This window comes from Cyrtonyx montezumae, unplaced genomic scaffold (assembly GCF_038088225.1).
Source record: "Cyrtonyx montezumae isolate F1298 unplaced genomic scaffold, pur_monq_1.0 scaffold_3, whole genome shotgun sequence".
NCBI lineage: Eukaryota > Metazoa > Chordata > Aves > Galliformes > Odontophoridae > Cyrtonyx > Cyrtonyx montezumae.
Window position 1 is genome coordinate 93,734,338 of NW_027072034.1, and position 20,480 is coordinate 93,754,817.

General features: G+C 40.4%; 1 protein-coding gene across 1 annotated transcript; it reads right to left on the reverse strand.

The window, feature by feature from the left end:
* Window positions 1-2,901: 2,901 nt before the first annotated feature.
* Window positions 2,902-20,218, reverse strand: SAMM50 (SAMM50 sorting and assembly machinery component). Its single transcript, XM_065742417.1, has 15 exons — window positions 20,115-20,218; window positions 18,116-18,226; window positions 16,790-16,891; window positions 15,683-15,770; window positions 13,525-13,631; window positions 11,324-11,454; window positions 11,021-11,108; window positions 10,320-10,448; window positions 9,381-9,452; window positions 8,305-8,391; window positions 6,312-6,382; window positions 5,631-5,698; window positions 4,734-4,880; window positions 3,754-3,895; window positions 2,902-3,150 (listed from the first exon to the last, which is right to left on the reverse strand). The coding sequence occupies exons 1-15, from the start codon at window positions 20,133-20,135 to the stop codon at window positions 3,105-3,107; spliced, it is 1,410 nt and encodes a 469-aa protein (XP_065598489.1). The 5' UTR covers window positions 20,136-20,218; the 3' UTR covers window positions 2,902-3,104.
* Between the last annotated feature and the right edge of the window lie 262 nt (window positions 20,219-20,480).

Here is a 20,480-nt window from a genome sequence, read left to right on the forward strand (position 1 = left end):
CCACACAGATACATCCATTCACCTCCCGCTTTGATATCTTGTTCATTTGTAAAAGAAATGTTTCAACTTGCTGCATAAATAGAAAAAGCATGTCAGACTATTGCAAATGAAAGGAAGCTGGATTATTTGAGACCAAAAAAAAAAAAAAAAAAAAAGCATCTATGGCAAAAAAAAAAAAACCAGAACCACACTTCCAAAAACAAAACGTGGAGTTCAAACAAACAGGGACCTAAATGGGAAATGAAGAACTTATGTCAGGACTTCATCAAGTGTTTGTTAGTCTTTAACAATCTAGCTGGCCAATAGCCATAAGGTGACACAGCTGCTGAGTGCCCCTCCATCTGCAGAGCACCTGCTGTCTGCAGAACAGCTTTGGGGATGCAGCTCCATCATCGTGCCCTGCAGCACCTAGGAGGAAATTTAAGCACTGAATAACACAGATGAAGAAACTGCCTCAGATGGTACCTGCCACCTCAGCACTGTTCACAAAACGTTAAAGGTCTGCAGCCATGAGGTCCATCTTCAGATACAGACTTGCCCATATATATCACATTATGTCACAAACTGTGAGCATGGCTGTAAAAGCAGTAAAATCTCAACTTGTCTGTAAGGACTGTGGTATCCAAGACTGCCCATTTAAGCAAACACCATGCTTCTGAATCACTGTTATTACTGCAGGTCTTCCTTACACCATTGATCCTTTTCCAGTTGTTTACTCTATGGCCAGAAATGCAATAACTGGTTTTGCTTAGCGTTACAGCCAGTTTGGCGGGGATTCTGCTTTCTGTCTATCTTTTCCATCCCAACTATAAACATCTGCAACAGATTTCCTATAGGACTAAGGATTCAATTATTCATATCAATAATCTACACAAGTAATGGCGTGACTCAGCTGTTGCTTCCCGAGGAATATGGGAATGCATTCCTCTCTATTTTGTGCCGTAAGAAAATGTGACCTTTCAACACGCAATACAGGCAAGGAAAGAGTGACCCAGGTAAAGGCTTGCCATTTCCCCTCTGTTTATTATTACTGGTAATACTATAGTGGTAAAGCACAGGCTGTCAGCAGATGTGCTTGAAAAGCCTGTTCAGCCTTTAACTAAGCTTCACTCTCTGTTCCTCCTTTTATTGCAGAGATCATAGTTTTCTCAACTTAACTGTGGACCAGCTTCACTAGTGTGCAGACTGCAATTGAGACTTTCTACTCAGGAAGGCTGCCTTGCCCTATGAACGAGGAATCTAAAGGACTAAACTTGATCTGACTTTAATAACAATGTCCACAAGCCCAAGTTTCAAAGGCAATAGAACGCATCTAATTTTACCAATACGAGCAAAATAAACTTTGAACCCCTGGGAGAAAATCCTAACAGAATTTTGGTATCTAAACATTTCCATTCTTCCCACTAAAAATATTTCTCTATGTCAAAATGTGGATGGTGTTGAAGACATGGTTGACATTCTTAACATAGTGTCATCTTTTATCTTGCAATAACAAAAAATCATCAGAAATGCTTTGTTAAATGTATTTACTATAAAGACTGTCAGATAAACACACTGAAATGATGCTCTTTATATTAAATATTGTTGTTTGAAATAAACCTGACTTCTGACATTCACACAATTTTTTGTTTTGAACATCTGTAACCCTGCTGATGTAAATTAATAAAACTTTATAAAAAGGGGAAAGATGTCAAATGGTTTTGGTTGGAAGAGACCTTCAAGATCATCTAATTCCAACCCCCTGCTATAGCCTGGGACACCTCCCTCTACACCAAGCTGCTCAAAGCCCCATCCAGCCTGGCCTTGAAAGCTTGCAGGGAAGGGGCATCCACAACCTCACCAGGCAACCTGTTCCAGTGGCTCACCATCCTCACAGTAAAGAATCTCTTCCTGATATCTAGTCTAAACCTGCCCTCTTCCAATTTAAAGCCACTTCCCCTCATCCTGTTGCTACCTGCCCTTATAAAAAGTCCCTCCCCAGCTTTCCGGTAGGTCCCCTTCACGTACTGGAAGGCCCCTGTCAAGTCTGCTTGGAGCCTTCTGTTCTCCAGGCTGAAGAGCCCCAGCTCTCAGCCTGTCCTCACTGGAGAGGTGCTCCAGTCCTCTGATCGTCTTCATGACCCTTCTCCAGACCTGCTCCAACAACTCCATGCCCTTATAGTGCTGGGGCTCCAGAACTGGATGCAGTACTGCATGTGAGGTCTCACAAGAACAGAAGGAAAGAATTACCTCCCTTGACCTGCTGCTTTCACTTCTCTTGATACAACCCAGGATACAGTTGGCCTTCTGGGCTGCAAGCACACATTGCCAGCTCATGTTGAGCCTTACATCAACTGACACCCCCATATCCTTCTCCTCAGGGCTGCTCTCAAGCCATTCTCCACCCAATCTGTATCTGTGCTTGAAATTGCCCTGACCTAGGGGCAGGACCTTGCACTCGGCCTTGTTGAACTTCATGAGGTTGGCATGGGCCCACCTCTCAAGCCTGTCCAGGTCCCTCTGGACAGCATCCCTTCCCTTGAGTATCTCATATTCTTGGACTTTAGTACTTACTACGCTAGACAGCTGGAGTTGAACATTTACAGTATGCAATTCAGATTGTAGGAGGCACTTATAGGTAATTTAACAGTAGCGAAATGTATTTGAAACAGCACATTTTGTTTTAATTTTAATTTGGCATCAAATCGATTTTACGCACTTTGATGATAGTAAAAAACTGACCACACACATGCTTGGTCATCCCATAGCTTGTGAGACTTGTGCAGGCCAATGTTGTGCAGGCCAAAGACAATTACAACCACATGAAAAATATCCAGGAACCAGTTTCCAATGCAACTCTAGTATTTTAAGAAGCAAATAGTAAGTAAAAGCTGTAAATTAATATAGCTAGGATCTCACAAGCATTCTCCCATCTTCAATGAGAATAAGAGATACAATGAACCTTTAGAGAATAAATTTTTAATGTAGTTTCTTGTGGAGTTGGAGGTAAAGGACTCAAATGTGTATCAGTATTTCAAGAAAAAAATTAGACCATATCAAGCTATTCTGAAGTCTTGATTTCCACTAGAGAGATAATCTTGATACTGATGTGAATCCTTTTCACGTTAGAGGAATCTGATTCCTGCTCCAAACTGAACACCGTCACATATCCTGAAAAGAAATAAATAATAAATGACATAAATGAAAAATAAGGTACTGATAAAATTATAATTAATTTTCCCCATGCCTCATTTCCAAGGTTTTCAATCTCTGGCAGGTTACAGTTCCAACTTTAGCTGACAAAGGCTCTTTTAAGTAACTGCTTTGCCAATGTGTCATCATATGGAGTGCTTACATTTTCAAAATGAAGTCCATAGTTTTAAAATTTGTTCACAATTCACACAAATGACAAGTTGAAATATAAATAACCAGAGTCCTACAGGAAACAGAGTATCTCACACAGTATTTTTGCAACTACACAGGCATGAAGAGCTCCATTAAGCTTTTTTATTATGTATTATAATATTTTCCTGGTGTAGGATAATTGGTTGCTAACGAATTAATTTGTTCTCCCTTTCTCTTATTCTGTAATTACATTTGTGTTCATTTTTCAAGCAAAGACATTAAACTTGTGATTTATCATTTGGTTTTGAAGGCTTAGGAAAATCCCTTGAGCAAACAAAAGAGAAGAATTTTCTCTTCCAAAACCAGACAGAGGTGTGGTCACTTTTAAAACTAGTTACTACTAAAAAAAATCAGTGTAAAAAACCAAACCTGTCACCCGACTGTACTCCCATGGGGAAACAGTAATTAAGTTCTAATCTAGCAATGTTTCCAAGTCGGAGCACTATGCCAGCACCGTAAGACCATCGGATATACTCTGCCAGCTTCTGCAAGTGAGCTTTGGGACCATCACCTGAACACAAAAGACAAGGACAACAAAGAATAAGAGTAGGTTGCCAAGATGTTCAAAGGCTAGCTAGATTTTCACACCTAGAAGTCAGATGACTCAGGAGCACTTCCTGTGGACTAAAATCGTATTATTCACAAATCTCATAAATGCCAAGAACATTGGACTCAAACTACCCACTCTGGTTGAATTTCATTTCCTACCACAGGATACCTACTTGAATGAAATAAGTAGTGAAGCCTTAACTAGAAACCTGTATCAGATCTGTACTGGTTTTGTAACCACTTTATCTGATTTTCTCTCCTACACAGATGTCATCTCTCTTCATCAAGCAAGACAGTCTATATCAAATATCACTATATGCATGTACTGTCCTATCAGCCACAACACCTTCATTTATACCACCCACATACATCTATATCATCTACGCCACCACTTTCTATTTAGCCAACCACAAAAACCATTATGTCACTGTAACATCCCCTTCCCATCTCCCTTCTGAAGAAAGGTTTAAAATAGCAGGTGTTATTTAATTACCACACCTGATTGTGAACACCACCATGCCAAAGGTACTACTGTTACCATGCTAGCTATCTTTCCAACTAGCTGCTCTATAATTAATGTAAAAAGCTAAAAAAAAAAAAGACTGGTAATATGTCAAATACACAAGTTCATAGCACCAGCTTTTTGACAGCCACTGAAATACACTTGGTAAACAAAATGCTTTTGAGCCAATAGGCCCACAGCAATTCTTTTCCCCTTTTTGCTTTTATATATAGAATACACATATATATATATAGAGAGAGAAGCAGATGTTGTTACATACAATTCTTCTGAGTCTTACCATAGTTAAGATTGCAGAGGTTTCCAGCATTGAGGAAGAAATGTGTTCGGAAAAGGTCTCCAAATCCTCCTCGGCCTGGTCGGAAAGGCAGAGGAGTGTAGAGATGCAAACCTCCAGCCCAGTAGGCTTCTCCTCCCAAGTAATCACCTAGTTACAGAAGATGTTGAAATCAAAGCATTTACTGTGAAATATCTTTCAAGAGCCAGATCTTAAAGGTGCAAGAATATATCCTTAAGTTGTTTCACACTGCACTGTTACCCTTCCACAGCTCTTTCCAATTGCCGCTGGCTCTCTCCAACCTCACAACTATCAGGTAGAAATTAGGACTTTCACAAATTCTTTACACTTTCCAAGTGAATCAACCTTTTTCATCACACCCTCACCTGTGGCTTGCTCCAACTTGTGGTTCAGCAGAGGTTACCTTCTGAAGCTCTTTCACATACTTGCCTCAGTTGAAAAATGGGAAATTTATACAGCCAAGCATAATAATGGCAAGTCAGCAGAATAAGGACTAGAACTGAGGAAACTCTTGGCTCTCAAAACACCTCTATTGATCACATTACCTTTCCCCCTGGGCTACTTGAACATATGCTGAATCAAAAAGAGATTTAATGCAGCTATTACTATCTTTCAGGATTTTTTTTTTAAGCTCAAAGGCTTACTAATTAAAGAGATATACTGGCTTGGTTTATAGAAGTAGCTCAGGCTTTGCTAAGAACTACTGGGTTTCATTCCACTGTGAACTAATATTTAGAGACGTAACACTTCTCGGAATCAAAGAGCAGAAAGGGAGGAACTATCTTAAAACTAGATAGAAATTAGGGACAGAACTTAAGGATTTGTTACAAACTAATATTTCTAGTATTGTCAGAAGAGCAGGATTTAAAAGCTTCAGACCGTCACTCTGGGGTCCAATGCTGTACATACTGAATCCTCGCACACTTGTTGGTCCACCAAGGTAAAACCTAGGAAACACAACAAAGCTAGTTCAGTGCTTCACTTGAAAGGGTGTACTTGAAACTACTTACTCATACTTTCAAATCTGCTTTACAAAATTACAGGTGACTTAATAACAAGACTAGTAAAGTCAGCTATAAGAAAATTCTCTGGTTATAGAAATACTCCAGTTAACATTTATTACATGTAAAGCTAACACAAGTGACAATAAGTACTTATTGTAAATAAATAAAGTCTAAATGCCTTCTGTTAATGATCTTTAAGCATAGGCATTGGAGGGTAAAACTGCCTAAAAAGACAAATCGTGACATGGCTTCACTTCTAAAAATACCTGCACTGTTACTTACACCCAATATGAAATTTTGAAGATGGTAAAAACCACTCAGCAATGGCAAATATTGGTAGGAGGAGCTCCTACTTACTGAATTATCCCTCCTCAACATGAAAACAAAAAATCAGAAAGCATGCCTTGATTATTAACATGCAACTAAAGCCAACTATAAGTTTGTTTTTATTATCCCCCAAATAAGAATTGCTTCTCTATTTACTCGCACCATTTTTTTTTCATGTGTTACGTAGGTTGACTGAAAGAAAGTAAGAAACATTAAAAATAAACCTTACCTATCAGCTATACTGGATGGTTTGTCTCCAATGGGTACCAGCATTCCACCCCAAAGTGATGCTGAAAAAACCTTTGGAGAAAAAAAAAAGAAGTTTGTTGTTGCTTGTTTGTTTTTTTCCTTTTTATTAATAAGTAGCATTCCATTTCCCTAAAAAAAATATTAGTAAAATATCGTTGCTCAGTAAAATATCGTTGCACAGCTCCTCTGAGCCTGACAGAATGTTAACATGATCACAGTGCGTGCATGGATATCACATCTTCAATAACTGGATTTTTAGGAAACTCTTGATCGTTGCTGCCCTCTTTCTGCTCTATGCAGTGCTGTATCTTGAAGTTTAAAGTAGGACTTCCAAACCAAGCACTACTTCCACAACAGCTAAAGAGAGCACTCGTCCAGCTCCTACTTTGTTACAAATTTTCATGCCATAAGACAAACTGTGCTGACAGAAATTACTCCTGGCAGTTTTAAACCAGTCAGAAGCTAAGTCCAGAAAATAGAAATAATTTTTACAGCTATCACCTGACTGTAAATTAGCCCTACAATTAAATGAAACCACCTTCCACAAATCATTATGTTGGCATCATGTACATATATACAATTACTGCTTATCTATACAGTAACTCCTGGGAGTCAGAGCAGTGTAATAAATACATTTAATCATATGCCCACTGTCTGTGTACAATATAGAAGTACAAAAGGGTGAAATCTACTGTCAACAACTAGGCTACCAGTGCTGGGCAATTTCTCTGGAGTACAGCCTGCTCCTGCTACCTCCCATCCTCAGAACACTGACATATCTTTGTCATGATCAGAGATGAACCCAACATCAAGCACATACACATCTCCTTGATATAATAAGAAAGGGGTATAAATTGCTTTAAAATGCCTTTCTATCTTGGCCTCACTGATCTAACCCAAAACTTCACCACAGCGAGTCTCCTCAGAATAAAAGCATGAAACAGCTCACAGATAGACCCTTACAGAACCAGTTTAATAGTATCTGTGCTATGAAAGTAGCTTTGAGTTTTTCCAATTATAGCACTATCATATTTTTCCTGTCTGTATGGGAACTGTTGAATCACAGCCTGAACCACTGATGGATCACCTGAGGTGAGCACTGAGTCAGCCACAGGAGCACAGGTGAAGGCAATGTACTATGTGACTGGAAGGGGTGGAGTCTGGCTCCACCTCTCCCAGACCCCATTTAAGGGCTGACCACCACCAGGGAAGGATCTCTTGTTGGAGATCTCTCCTGTGTGGAGTCATCAGTGAGCCTCGACCTTTGTAAAAGGTGAGCCACCCTTTACTTGCCAGTGGTCTGTGTACCATCTATATAAAGCCTTACGGAAATATACCATCCTCTGCAATATCTTCTCTGAATTCCATCCTTTCCAATTATCTGCCCTACACCATCTCTTCATTATACCAATCCTTTTTAAGAAACTTACAAGTGACAGAGATTGTCTCAACTTAAAAAAAAAAATCATTTATTTAAACTTAGTATGTCGGGCTGGAAACAACTGCCACATCGATTTTTACATCTTTATAATGGAAGTTGCTCTCAAGTGTTTGTACTGAAATCACTTTTCTGTTCTTTCCCAGCAGTTTCACATAAAATACTTATCATATAATACATGCTATGATTCCAGAATCAGTAGTCATGTATTCATAATTTAAAATGGTAAAAGCTAACTAAACCTGGCTAAAGAGGAGCCAGACTATTCTAAAACTAAACTGCAAACACATGCCCACCATTCCTTCTGGAAGGAGAACAGCTCCTGTGGGGAACTGAAGGACAACCCCTTCTTTCCAAGCTGCCCACTTCCTAAGTGACTGTACATGGCAAAAACATCAGTTTAGAAATAAGAGTATTTCAATCTATCTTTCATTTCTGTCATCTTTTTCTTGTCCATGGTGAAAAATCATCGTAAGACAGATTAAATAACCTCATGCATTATTTCCATTACTAAAATATCTTTTAAAAAAACTACCGAGTCCCAGAGAAGCTGCTTATTCAACTGAAATTCAAAATCTTCTTTTAGAAAGCTCACATCTCCACCCGTATATCCAGCCAATTCCTGCAGAGACAAAAAAATAAATAAAAATTAAAGTTGTGCTGGGTATTACATGTTCCTTCCCACCCATAATTCATCACATGTGCATCAGCATAAGCAGTGTTTTCTGTGTAAGAAACCCACTAAATATTGAGACAAATGAATTCTGGATCAACAAAAAACTATGCACGATACTCTAATCTCTCTCCTAAATATTATATCAACCTATTGCTTTCTAAGCCCTCTTATAAACAAGGTCACAACAGAACAAAGCTTGAAAATTGAGCAACCAAAATCAAATCTCCAGTATTTATTTAACACCTGAGAAGATTTCAGAGGAACTAAAGTGTGGATGAAGAGCTGAGGACAACTAGTAGTGTTATACAAATGGTAGCTGAACGTAACGAATGACTAAATGGTGTCACAGGCACATCTAAGAAATGGTATGTCAACGAAACCCTGAATTACAACCACCATTCTTACTCAGAGGATTTCTCTTCTGCATCCAAGAACAGCAGCACTTCTAGTTCCAATGGCATTTTAAAGCAATCTGCTTCTGAAGTACTAAACCATACATCAAGAGACCAAGAGACAGGCTTTCTGAGAGCTCTAAATGCAGCGAGTAAAAACCATGTGTACACCACTCAGAGTTATTTTTATCCCATCTTTCATACATTTCAAGTAGCTATACAACCAGAGTCTGGTAGCTTTACAGTGTAGCGGCAGAAAATAAGAGGCCACTACTTCCTATTGAGTGTAGAAGACATACTGTCTTGTGATAATGCATCTATATTTAATGCTACTAAATAATATAGAGCGAATGGCAAGAAACTGGCTGCACTGTTTGAGCATGGTACAGAAATGAAAATGTACCTCCGTTTAAAAAAAAAAAAGATTTTTAAATGGCACACCCTAAAGATAGGAAGTAATTACTGGTCTTCACTCTATCCTAGTCAGCTTCTGATTACAAATATGGATAAAATCCAGTAACAGAAGATGTGATCAAATACTACCTGATTAATTTTCAGCAAAGCACCTCGTTTTGGCAAGATTGAAGAGTTCCGGGAATCAATTACCATGGCATGCTGGAAAGAATCAAACAATTATTTTTCAGTTCTCTTCTCCACTGAATATCACAAAGCGACACTATTATTTTCCATCAAAACCTGTGTACACAGAGGGAGACAACCACAGCTCCAGGCTTGCACAGCTCCATAAATGTGGGAAAAATGTTTCAACAGTTCAGCTTATTTTTAACTTCAGAGGAGGCCACATCAAATATATATAAATTTATTAGTTTATTTGATTTGTAATAACTTTCAGCTATGATACACATATAGAAGCAACAATGCCCCGGTATATACCATCAATTTTGTGACGTTAGCCTGCAAAGAGTTTACATCCCAAAATTTGACCTACAAACAAAAAATCAACAACAAAAACTGCTATAGGATACGGTGTTTAGAAATGGCATGGCAACTGTAGGATGAGGTAGGTTACTGATCATATTTTCTTCAATGTGAAGAAGAGAGTGCAGCATGGGGGAGGTAGGATGGCAGTGCTCAGAAAGGTAATGAAATGTGGTCTTGCAAGATCCCCAGCAACAACTTGCTGGATGTGCCTCTGCTCTGTTCATTAATCTGCAACAATTAGACTTAATTTGCAGAGGTTAATGGTGGCAGCACGTAAAACCAGTGCTGCAACAATAGATGCTAGATGACAAGGAGGGTTATACAGTTTTGAAGAAAGAACAGGCAAGCATACGTAATAGTCAAAATCCAACAGCCAACTTTGAAAAACTATTTTCTCTTTGTATCTCCTGGATGATTGTACGAACGACAAAACACACTACCTACTAAGCAAACCAGACAAAAAGCTCCTTTGGATTCATTTGTAAGAATCAGATTACTCAAAATAACATACACCCCGTTTAAGACAGGAAAAAGCCTTACAGATAGAGAAGATTTAAGAGAGTGTCCGCTTTCTTCTCGAACAGAAAAGGAGGCCGTTCTAGCAAGGCAGCCAAGCTCTCTCCACACACCCTCCCACTTCAGTGTGTGATTGGTCTTCCAGAGTGGAAACTATAGAAAAGTAAAAATAAAAAAAAAAAATGAAGCACTGAGTGAGACAGGAAAACGGTTTTGCTACAGAATTAAAACAATCAAACTCTCTCAAGTTTGTTTATAGAAGAGCCTATGCTTTTTCTTTCCAAACTTCTTCAATCAGAGAAATAATTTTTTATTTTGGAGTAAGTCTGATCCAGCCAAGAGAGTTTCTTCAAGTAGGTGCACACTTCCTAATTTTCTCCAGATGAAAAATATCTTGAATCGGATTAACACTGTGAGCAATACAACCTTTCTAAACTTTTCTAACCTGCCTTTCTACAACAGAGCTTTAAAATCTTGCAGAAAAATGCAGTGGCATTCTTATATGGCAAAAATAAAGATTACATTCCAAGAAACAGATTTACAATGTATTTCCTCTGTCATTTTAAAAATGTTGGTCTCTTTCAAATAATGACATATTTGCCCTGTGCACAAGTAAAAGTGTGTCAGTTGTTAAGAAAGGAAAGCAGATATCTGTGAAAGCCAGCTGTGACCTGAATTAAATGTAAACAAAGCATGTGCTCCACAAACACTTGTGCTACACTTACATTAAATTCTGTTGATATTCCTCTATCAGTTTCACGAAGAGAACTCCAAGGGAACTGTCCAGTTACTTTATACAGGTTAACTGAAAAACTGAACCAAAACGTTACTGGTAGGATAGAAAATGAAACTATTTAAGTACGTGAAGTTTTACATCATCACAAAAAATTAAGAATCCAGCTCTGATACTTTAAAACTAACAGATCCTGAGTAAAGGAACAGATTGAATTACTACACAGTGAAAGATCCTACTGATTGTTCTATATTTCTTCATAAAAACAAGAGATGCTCAGAAGTGTATTCCCTACTTTCTTTCGAAGTTTCCAGGCTGTGGCTTGAAGAATGACAGTCCATATGAAGTTTCCTTTGTTCCATAGGAGAACTGGAAGGTTACCTTTTCTGCACGTCCAAAGAGATTGGGGAACTTTAGCCCAAGTACCTATTAGGAAAAAAAAAGCCACCAGAACATGATTTCATAGTCTGCTAAATTGTGTCTTAACTATAGGCTGAAGATAGGTGCCTCTAACCTGAGAATGAGAAAAACAGACATTAAATATACTTGTCACTGAACAAGTTTTTCTTGTAAGATGGGTTTTTCTTTGCAGTGGCAGCAACAGCCATCATGATAGCACACATTCTGGCTAGTATCATCACCCAGTTTTCAGTGCTGTGCAGTACCTGCCGAGATCGTGTGCTGTCACTGTATCATTAGTGATGTGATTATTTCAAGCCTATTTTTCCTAGCCAGTCTGAAAGCCCAGATAAATCTTTGGCAACTGCAGACTTTCCAGCAGAGAGAAAGAGCAGTTGAACTGCCAGTTCGGGATCTTTGGAGCCACAGAAGTAAGCCAATGGAAGATTATCAATACAGAGCCACACTCTGTTATTTTTGTTCTGAAGAACAAGGTATTTTTTGCAGTCAACCCAGATGGCAGTACAACATACCACTGCAACTGTCCAGAAAGTACAGCTAAGAGCGTTTGCTTGTTCAGACAAAAATTCCTTGTATGCTGCCTTGTTGACAGCACAGGGCCCTTTTGCAGAAAGCATGGAGCAGGTTTCCCCTCATCACAGACACTATAAGGACTGTTCTACTGTTGTGCTATTTTAAAATAACTTTTAAAAGCTACCAAATCCTGACTGGCTTTGTCTAACAGCTACTGGGGAAAAAATCAGTCACGTGACCTTTGTGATGGTGGTCACTACAGCATTTCCCAACCAACAAACAGCAACTCACAGGGCTGCTGGCACGAAATACTACAGCAGGTTTGAGATGAAGTTAAGGGATTAGGATAAATGTCAAATCAGTTCAACTCATGAAACAATAGCTGCTGCCAAGACTGGTGTACGCTTGCACCATGCTCTTATCGACCAAATATTTTACTTCTCAGTAACCAAAAAACACCAAGTAGAAAGGGAAGCTGAGTACAAAAAGAGAAACGAAGGCAGCTCTCAGTCTTTTTTCAAGTGTACTACAAGCAAGTACAGGATTTATGTGGCAAAGTTTTCACAGCTGGGGGCTTCAGGATTAGTCTCAGTGAGAAGAGTCCAGGAGCTGCTTGAGAACAGATAGGAGCCAGTTCCAGAAGATTCCCTACTGGTTTCATTTGGACCATGACATCCTGGATGCTGCTCCCAGCAGCACAGCTGGACAAGTATTTCTCAACTCACTTGGTTCCTATTCTCCCTGCACTTACATAACACCATTACCTGACTTGTGCAGTAACTTATCCAGGATAAAAATACTTCTAAGAAGAAAAGGATGAGTCCCTTGATCTGGCTTATCAACCAGACCCAGGAAGAGCCATGTTGTACACATGCAAAGGTAGAACAGGAGCAGGAATAAGCATAAGAAAGCAGGATCTACATAAACCAGCACTACTGTTAGCATCAAGTTGACAGAACAACAGCACAGCTGTTAATACTTCTGTCAGTTGGTAAATATTCCTCACGCAAGATTTTAATCTGATGCTTTCTGAAGCGAATCAAGTGAAAATAAGTTCCACAGTTCATGTGGTTGTGAAAAACCCAGTATTGTGCAGCCCAGAATAACTGGCATTGGGCTGAAATTAATGAAAAAACAAGAACAATTTCTAAGTCAAATATATAGCACTCTGACTGAGAACTAAAAAACAAGACGTAAATAGATCTCAGACAAGCTAAATGCCAAACTACTGGTCTCTCTAGTAGAAAAAGTATCTCAAATATCATAAAAAATAATTGAAAAAATTTTAAGAACTAAAAAAAAAAATCCAACATCCTGAGGTGGAATAACTGAGTTGCATTTGTACAGCACTCTTCCCCAGTACAAAACAGGCTCCTGCTGAATGAAAGCCTGACTAATACAAACGTTCTTTAAAGACAAAGCTTTAGTAAAGCTGAATCAAGAAAATAATCTGACTTGCATCAAGTCCTCACTTATTCAATCACTGAATTCCTTGCTAGGCTCGAAACATGGAAGTAAAAGGGATATAAAAAGGAATTATTAAATATTTGAAATGATCCATACCATACTGCCTTCATTGTTGCCAACCATAGTGTTATAGCTTCCAGTCAGCCTTCTCAGTTCCGTCACCTCAAAGATTACATCTAAACCATTTGGAAGGGCATCATCTCCTAAATAAAGAAAAAACAGTATATCCAGAGAGCTAGTTAAAAAGCAGACACACACACACAAGATAACTTCAAATTTTTTTAGATCTGGTTGAATTGAATGATAATAAAGAAACTATATTACAAAGAAAAACAGTTTGGTAAAAAGATGGGGAAGGGTCTAGAGGGCAAGATATATGAGGAGAGACTGAGGTCCCTTGGTTTGTTCAGCCCACCTTATTACAGCCTACAGCTTCTCACAGGGGAGCAGAGGGGCAGTGGTGAACTCTGTTCTGTGGTGATAGAGACAGGGAATTGCACAGAGCTGTGTCAGGGGAGGGTCAGGTGGGAAACAGGGAAAGGTTCTGCACCAGAGGGTTGTCAAGCCCTGGAACAGCCTCCCCAGGGCAGTGGTCATGGCCACAAAGTGAGAGGAGTTCAAGTGTTTGGATGTTTTCAGATATACAATCTGGTTTTTGAGTGAGAAAGCAGGAGCTGGACTCAATGACTCATAAGGGTACCTTCCAACACAGGGTATTCTATGATTCTATGTCATCTGCATGTGCATATAGAATTTCATACAGTGGTCCAGAGGTGGCAAGAAGAATGCTGTCACTAAAGCAGAGTTCCCAGCACTTCACAACTAAATGCCAAACAACAAACAGTGTCTGGTTCCCTTCAGGCTCTTGTCAAGGGTACCTAACTCTGCATGAAGCAGCTGGGACAGCAGCCCACTGCTAACAGCCTGTGGGACTGCAGCGCACTTCCTTGTCAGTAACTTAACTTTCACCTGCTGGAAAGAATACTGACAAGTTTGCTACTACAAGGCAGGAAATGCAAACTGAGCCCTAATGAGGAACCTGCATAGACTCAGCTGCCCCATGTATCTTATAAGGTCATTTTCAATTAGAAGTACTGAAACAATTACTAGTAATTCCACTAAGTACAACAGATTGATTAATATGCCAATTGTGCCACGAAAGTACAGAAGGTATTTTCAAGCTTTTTCTGAGTGTTTATTCCTGTTCTGAAAATCTGGATTAACCCATGTGCACTGTGACTATTTAAGTGTTAGTAATTAACTCATTTTTGCATGCATGTATTCAAGTAATAGTTACACACATACATATATATGCAGCCGCACAGAATCATAGAATAGTTCGGGATGGAAAGGACTTTTCGAGATTATCTAGTTCCAACCCCCTGCTATAGGCTGGGACACCTCCCTCTACACCAAGCTGCTCAAAGCCCCATCCAGCCTGGCCTTGAATGCTTGCAGGGAAGGGGCATCCACAACCTCACCAGGCAACCTGTTCCAGTGGCTCACCATCCTCACAGTAAAGAATTTCTTCCTAATATCTAGTCTAAACCTGCCCTCTTCCAGTTTAAAGCCACTTCCCCTCATCCTGTTGCTACATGCCCTTAAAAAAGTCCCTCCTCAGCTTTCCGGTAGGTTCCCTTCAAGTAGTGGAAGGCCACTGTCAAGTCTGCTTGGAGCCTTCTGTTCTCCAGGCTGAAGAGCCCCAGCTCTCAGCCTGTCCTCACTGGAGAGGTGCTCCAGTCCTCTGATCATCTTCATGACCCTCCTCCGGACCTGCTCTGACAACTCCATGCCCTTCTTGTGTTGAGAGCTCCAGAACTGGATGCAGTACTCCAGGTGGAGTCTCAAAAGAGCAGAGGGGCAGAATTACCTCCCTTGACCTGCTGATCACACCTCTCTTGATGCAGCCCAGGTACAGTTGGCCTTCTAGGCTGCAAGTGAACATCGCCAGTTCACTCTGAATCTTTCATCAACTGACACCCCCATATCCTTCTCCTCAGAGCTGCTCTCAAGCCATTCTCTGCTCAACTTGTATCTGTGCTTGGATGTAAATACATCTCTTTCATACAGATAGTGGATGTAGACACATATATTTTCATACATAGAACACCTATGTTTGCACATAAAATATATAAAGGAATATGAGAGAGCTTTGTAAATTATATAAACGAAAACAATCTGACTTGTAACACAGGGATATGTAATTATAGGAGTGTATGAGAAAACAGATGTGTATTACTGAGGCAATACATACCTTGACAGGTATCAATCAGAACCTCTACCTGTCTAAAGATTCCTAGACGAAGCAACTTTTCACGAGCTTCATGCGATTTTCTCATTACCTACAGGATGAGATAGGTAGCTCAGTTTTTCAGCTTACTGAAAATAACTAGGATAAAATAGTGAAGATGCTGCTAAGCCATGCAAAATTCACAGATTATCTATACAAAGACATACAGATGTGCTTTCAAAACAGATCACAGTCACTTTAACACTCAAATCCATAAAGAAATTAAATCCAGAGCATCTGGCTAGATTTCCTACCCAGCTGGCAAGCTAACTGTTCAGATGCTTAAACCTATTATTCAAATTGGTTTCAGTACTTAGAACTTATACACCTATTTACTGGGCCCATGCTTTTGACAAAAAACAAACACACACACCCTAATCCATTTAAATCTAGACTGGTTTACAAGTAGTCTTGATTCCTTTGCACTTCTTACAGTCCTGAAACCCGGCACACCTGAATAAAAATTAAACATGCACACTTTGCATGTTAATTTCACACACATACTCTTATTCCACCTCATCTGGAGATTAAACTTGATGAATTCAGTAGCGTAACCAAGCAGTACAAGGGGACGTATACAAAGAAACTGCATAAAAAGGAAGAATTTGGATTACATGGACAATTGCCCTGTACAGCCGGAGGAAGGCAACTGTGCCAAACTCCAGAAGGAATCACTGCCTGAAAGTGCACTCAACTTAACTCACAAGTGAACCCACTGTGGAGATGGGCAGTGGTCATTTGTGCTGAGCTGCAAGTATTTTTCTTAAGTAAATTAACTGAAAGTGACACCTACAGAATTAGTAATTCTCAAACAGGAATGGTGAAACTGAAAATATCTCAGAGTACTGTTGGCCAGCACTCAACATCTTTGAGTTGAATACACCAGAAAACACAGTATCTGTCAGTACTGTGTATATAAGTTTGGCTTCCATTTGACTAGTTTAAAATCATTACAAAAGTTACCACAGTTGCCTCGTGTCTGAGAAGAGCAGCCCAGCACAAACAAAGACAGAGAGAAAATCATGACCTGAATTTTTAAGCAGTAGGTCTGTTATTCACCACAGTACTTACATCAATGAGATTTTTAGCCTTGAAAACATCTGAGATTTCATACATGATAATGTCATCTTTGGTCCTTCCAAGTCCATCAAAATGCACATGCTGAACAACCACCTAAATGCAACCAATGTTTAAACACAAACACTGAATTTACATCTAACAATGAGTATCAAAACCATCTACACATAAAATAAACACAAACACACCCCCCAAAGCCCCCACAAAATCACATATACTGTTGTCCAAATGAAAAAAAACAAAGACTCCTAGGTCAATTACAACTAGCCTACATCGTGAGAAGCTGTCTGCAATTCCTTTAACAAGAAAAGAGAAAGAGGTTCTACTACCAAATCTAATACTGTATCAAGCTGAAGAGATAGTCATGAACTATTGCTGTTGGGGTTTCTTAGGTGTTTGTTAAATGAACAAATAAGTAAGTGCAGAAATCACATCAAGGTATTCAGACATTTAAGACAAAACACATAGATAGCTGTAGCTAGCCATGTGTTTTATCCTCTACATATATGGAAAGAATTAAAACAACAAAAATGAGTAAATAACAGAGTGCCTCAAATTATGAATATTTAAACTATTAAAACTGCAGTTTAAAGTGCACATTAAGACCACTAGCATGATGAGGTTTTCTGTTTTCTTAAAATCATTTGTCTTTTTGCGTAACCATCTGAGATTGTTTTATGTTAAAAAACACAGCAGATTCCAGTTTTTTTCTAATACAAATGCACTACAGTGACTGCATTTCCTTCATTTTTCCAATCTTTTCGGGGTATTACAAATTTAGGGATAATCTGCAAATGCTTCATGTATTTCTAATTAATAAAATAGCGGAATAAGAGCAACCTACCATTACTCAAATTGCTTAAGACAATAACAACAAAAACCAAACAACCAAAGTAGTAGGGTAAATATGTAATGAACAAAATAAAAAACAAATTTTATTACCAAGCTTCTAGTGGGGATAACTACAGAATAGAGGAAAGGTAAATTATATAGAAATGAAGGTAACACGTGAGACCTCTTCTGTCTAGCAAAGTTAAGCATATTACGGCCAAAGCAGAGATGCTCTTATGTGTGAAATAACAACAAAAAAAAAAAAACTAACATCTTTTGCTGAGGTTACCTTTTATCACAGTAACACAATTCATGTGGTGGCAGTTTGCTCAAATGTGGCCAATATTGCACCCTAGCAGATTAAGGGCAGCTGTATGGCTCACTACTAAACAGCACCGTGGATGAGGTTACTTCTTATGAGGGTCAGGGGAGGGCAGCACCTTTTAAGAAGGTCTAAGAAAAAAACCAAGATGTTGCTCAGGTACTCACATCTTTGTTTTCAAGAATTTCCTGCTTGGCTTCAGGCTCGACTTCAACCAGTTCAGCTTCTTCTCCTAAGGCCCCAAAGTCTGGCCCACTTGCTGGAAGGGGCTCCAAGCTCTGGAAGTGCAAAAGAAAATATCATTTAATGATGTGATTTGCAAGGAGAAATGGAGAAAGGTGAATAATCCTGACCCTGTCCTTATTGGGTCACAGGGAAAAAAAGCTGAAGAGAATCACGAAATGGGGGGAGTTAGCAGCACACTTGTTACCTACGTGCCTGCTGACAATTTCAGACAAAGCTGAATAGCTTCCATGTCAAATGACCTCTCAAAAATAATATCCTTACCTCTTCCAAGAATATCCTAATGTTTAAATCATGCTTCCTGTGTTAAACATGAACTCTACATTTTTATTTTTTTTTTAATCAGGGAGACAATACTTAGTTTGGGTTTTTGAGAGCGAGAGAAGTGTGACAGATGAAAAATGAAGAAAAAAAGGTGTTTTCAGTACACTACTTTGCTTTGCATAAATCTCTATGCTTTTATATTTTAATGTCATTTAAATGTATCCTTCCACATGACATTATGTCCCAGACATCAGAGCTTTCAAGGTGAATGTTTTAATTAGAACCGTTCTCAAATAAAATGGCTTATTTACTATACCTGAAGGAGTCCTAAAATAAGACTCTTATCACAAGGTGACAGATTCAAGCATGAGTGAAGGCAGGGTTACCTGCAGAAGCAGAGGTCGGGGTTGGATAACTCAGTAAATCCACTTTTAGACTTAAGTCACTAATATAGCACATGCTGAATTATTTAAGGAGCACTGGAGTAATAAACTGCTGTTACACATCAGAATTAAGTTACACAGAGAGTCCTCTTCAGCTCCCATGAGTTTTCAGGCAAACATGATATGCTCTGCAACCACACAACGTTGTGTAGCAGTACATACTACAGATGAATAAAATCAAACGGTGAGGCAGTGACACAGGCTGCCTAGGGAAACTGTGCTCATCCCTGAAGGAAATCAAGGCCAGGTTGGATGGGGCCCTTGGCAGCCTAAGCTGGTAGGTGGCAGCCTGCCCGCAGCACGGGGCTGGGAGGGCTTTAGGTCCCTTTCCAACCCAAAATATTCTCTGATTCTAAGAATACAAAACTAAGAATATGAGAGAAACGTAGAAATAAAGTTAGTCATGTAACTACATGCTCTGGAACCATGACAGCCCCTTGCAGCAATCTGTTCCTCAGTTAATTAAGTGCCATGTAAAGGCCTGTACGTATTCAACAGGTGCCTGGAGAAAAGGGATGGGCTTGGGGTCTCAAGAACCGCCCCCCTCAGATCAGCTCTGTGCCCCACGTAGGCCAGCTGCTCAATAATCACACCTGGTTAGTGACGTTACTCCCCACAGGGTGGTTAGTCCCTAGAACAGGCTGAACATGGTGGTCACAAGTTGGAGCCTGGTACAGGCTCACCAAGGCAGTGGCTGTCGGAGTTCAAGGAGCATCCGGACAACGCTCTGAGGCACAGGGTTTGGACTGAGACGAGCTTGTGGGTCCCGTCCAACTCAGAGCATTCAACAATTCCACGCTATACTGCCCTCCAGGTTAGCTCTCCATAGCTACTTTAAGGGGAAATCAGCTTAAGCAAAACGCGCTTTACATTTTCCCAAGGAGTGTTCAGATCAGCTCGAGTGCCTTCACACCACAGCCAGCAGCACCGCCGGCCTCTCCCACACTCCTCAGGCCGGACTCCCTCGCGGCCTGCCCGCCTCCCACCCAGCAGCACGGCGGGACAGGGAATCGAATCCCGCAGCACAGCCGCTAACGACAAGGAGCGCATCGCCCAGAGGTGATCCCCGCCGCTATGCTTCCAACCGTGGGAGCTTCTGCCCGGGCGCGCCCCGACCGACTCGAAGGTCGCCGGGAAAGCGCGGTCCTAAGGCCGCTCTCCCGCAGCCTCTTCCTCCCCTCCCCTTCCCTCTCCTCCCGGCGCGGCCCTCACCCACCCGGGCGTGCACGGTGCCCATGGCGGCGCGGGCTGAAGGGCGCTGGGCGGCGGCTGGCGGGGGAACGCGGCGCTCAAGGCCGCAGCATGAGGGCAGCCATGACAGGGAGCACCGCCCCAGCACTCATTGGACGACGGAGGAGGAAGGGGCGGGGAAAAGAGGCGGTACCCGGATACGGGGGAGGAGGGGGCGCGGGGGAGAGGTGTATGCGGGTAGAGTAACAGGCAGGCGGCAAGGGTGGGCGTTTCGTCTTTTAATTGTCATTTCAGTAACATTCACAGATTGTGTCGCAGATTTGAGGATACGTACACACAAGGCAAGGAAAGAACAGGGGAAGTAGAATAGCACCAGGCGTCTGTGACAAGG

Bases quoted from the DNA above. Each gene is read 5' to 3' on its own strand.
- SAMM50 (XM_065742417.1), bottom strand. From the start codon at position 20,135: ATGGGCACCGTGCACGCCCGG. The intron at 9,453-10,319 runs GTAAGGCTTTTT...GATTCTTTCCAG, and splicing joins CTCTTAAATCTTCTCTATCT to CATGCCATGGTAATTGATTC. The intron at 3,896-4,733 runs GTAAGACTCAGA...TTTTGTGTTCAG, and splicing joins CCTCTGCAATCTTAACTATG to GTGATGGTCCCAAAGCTCAC.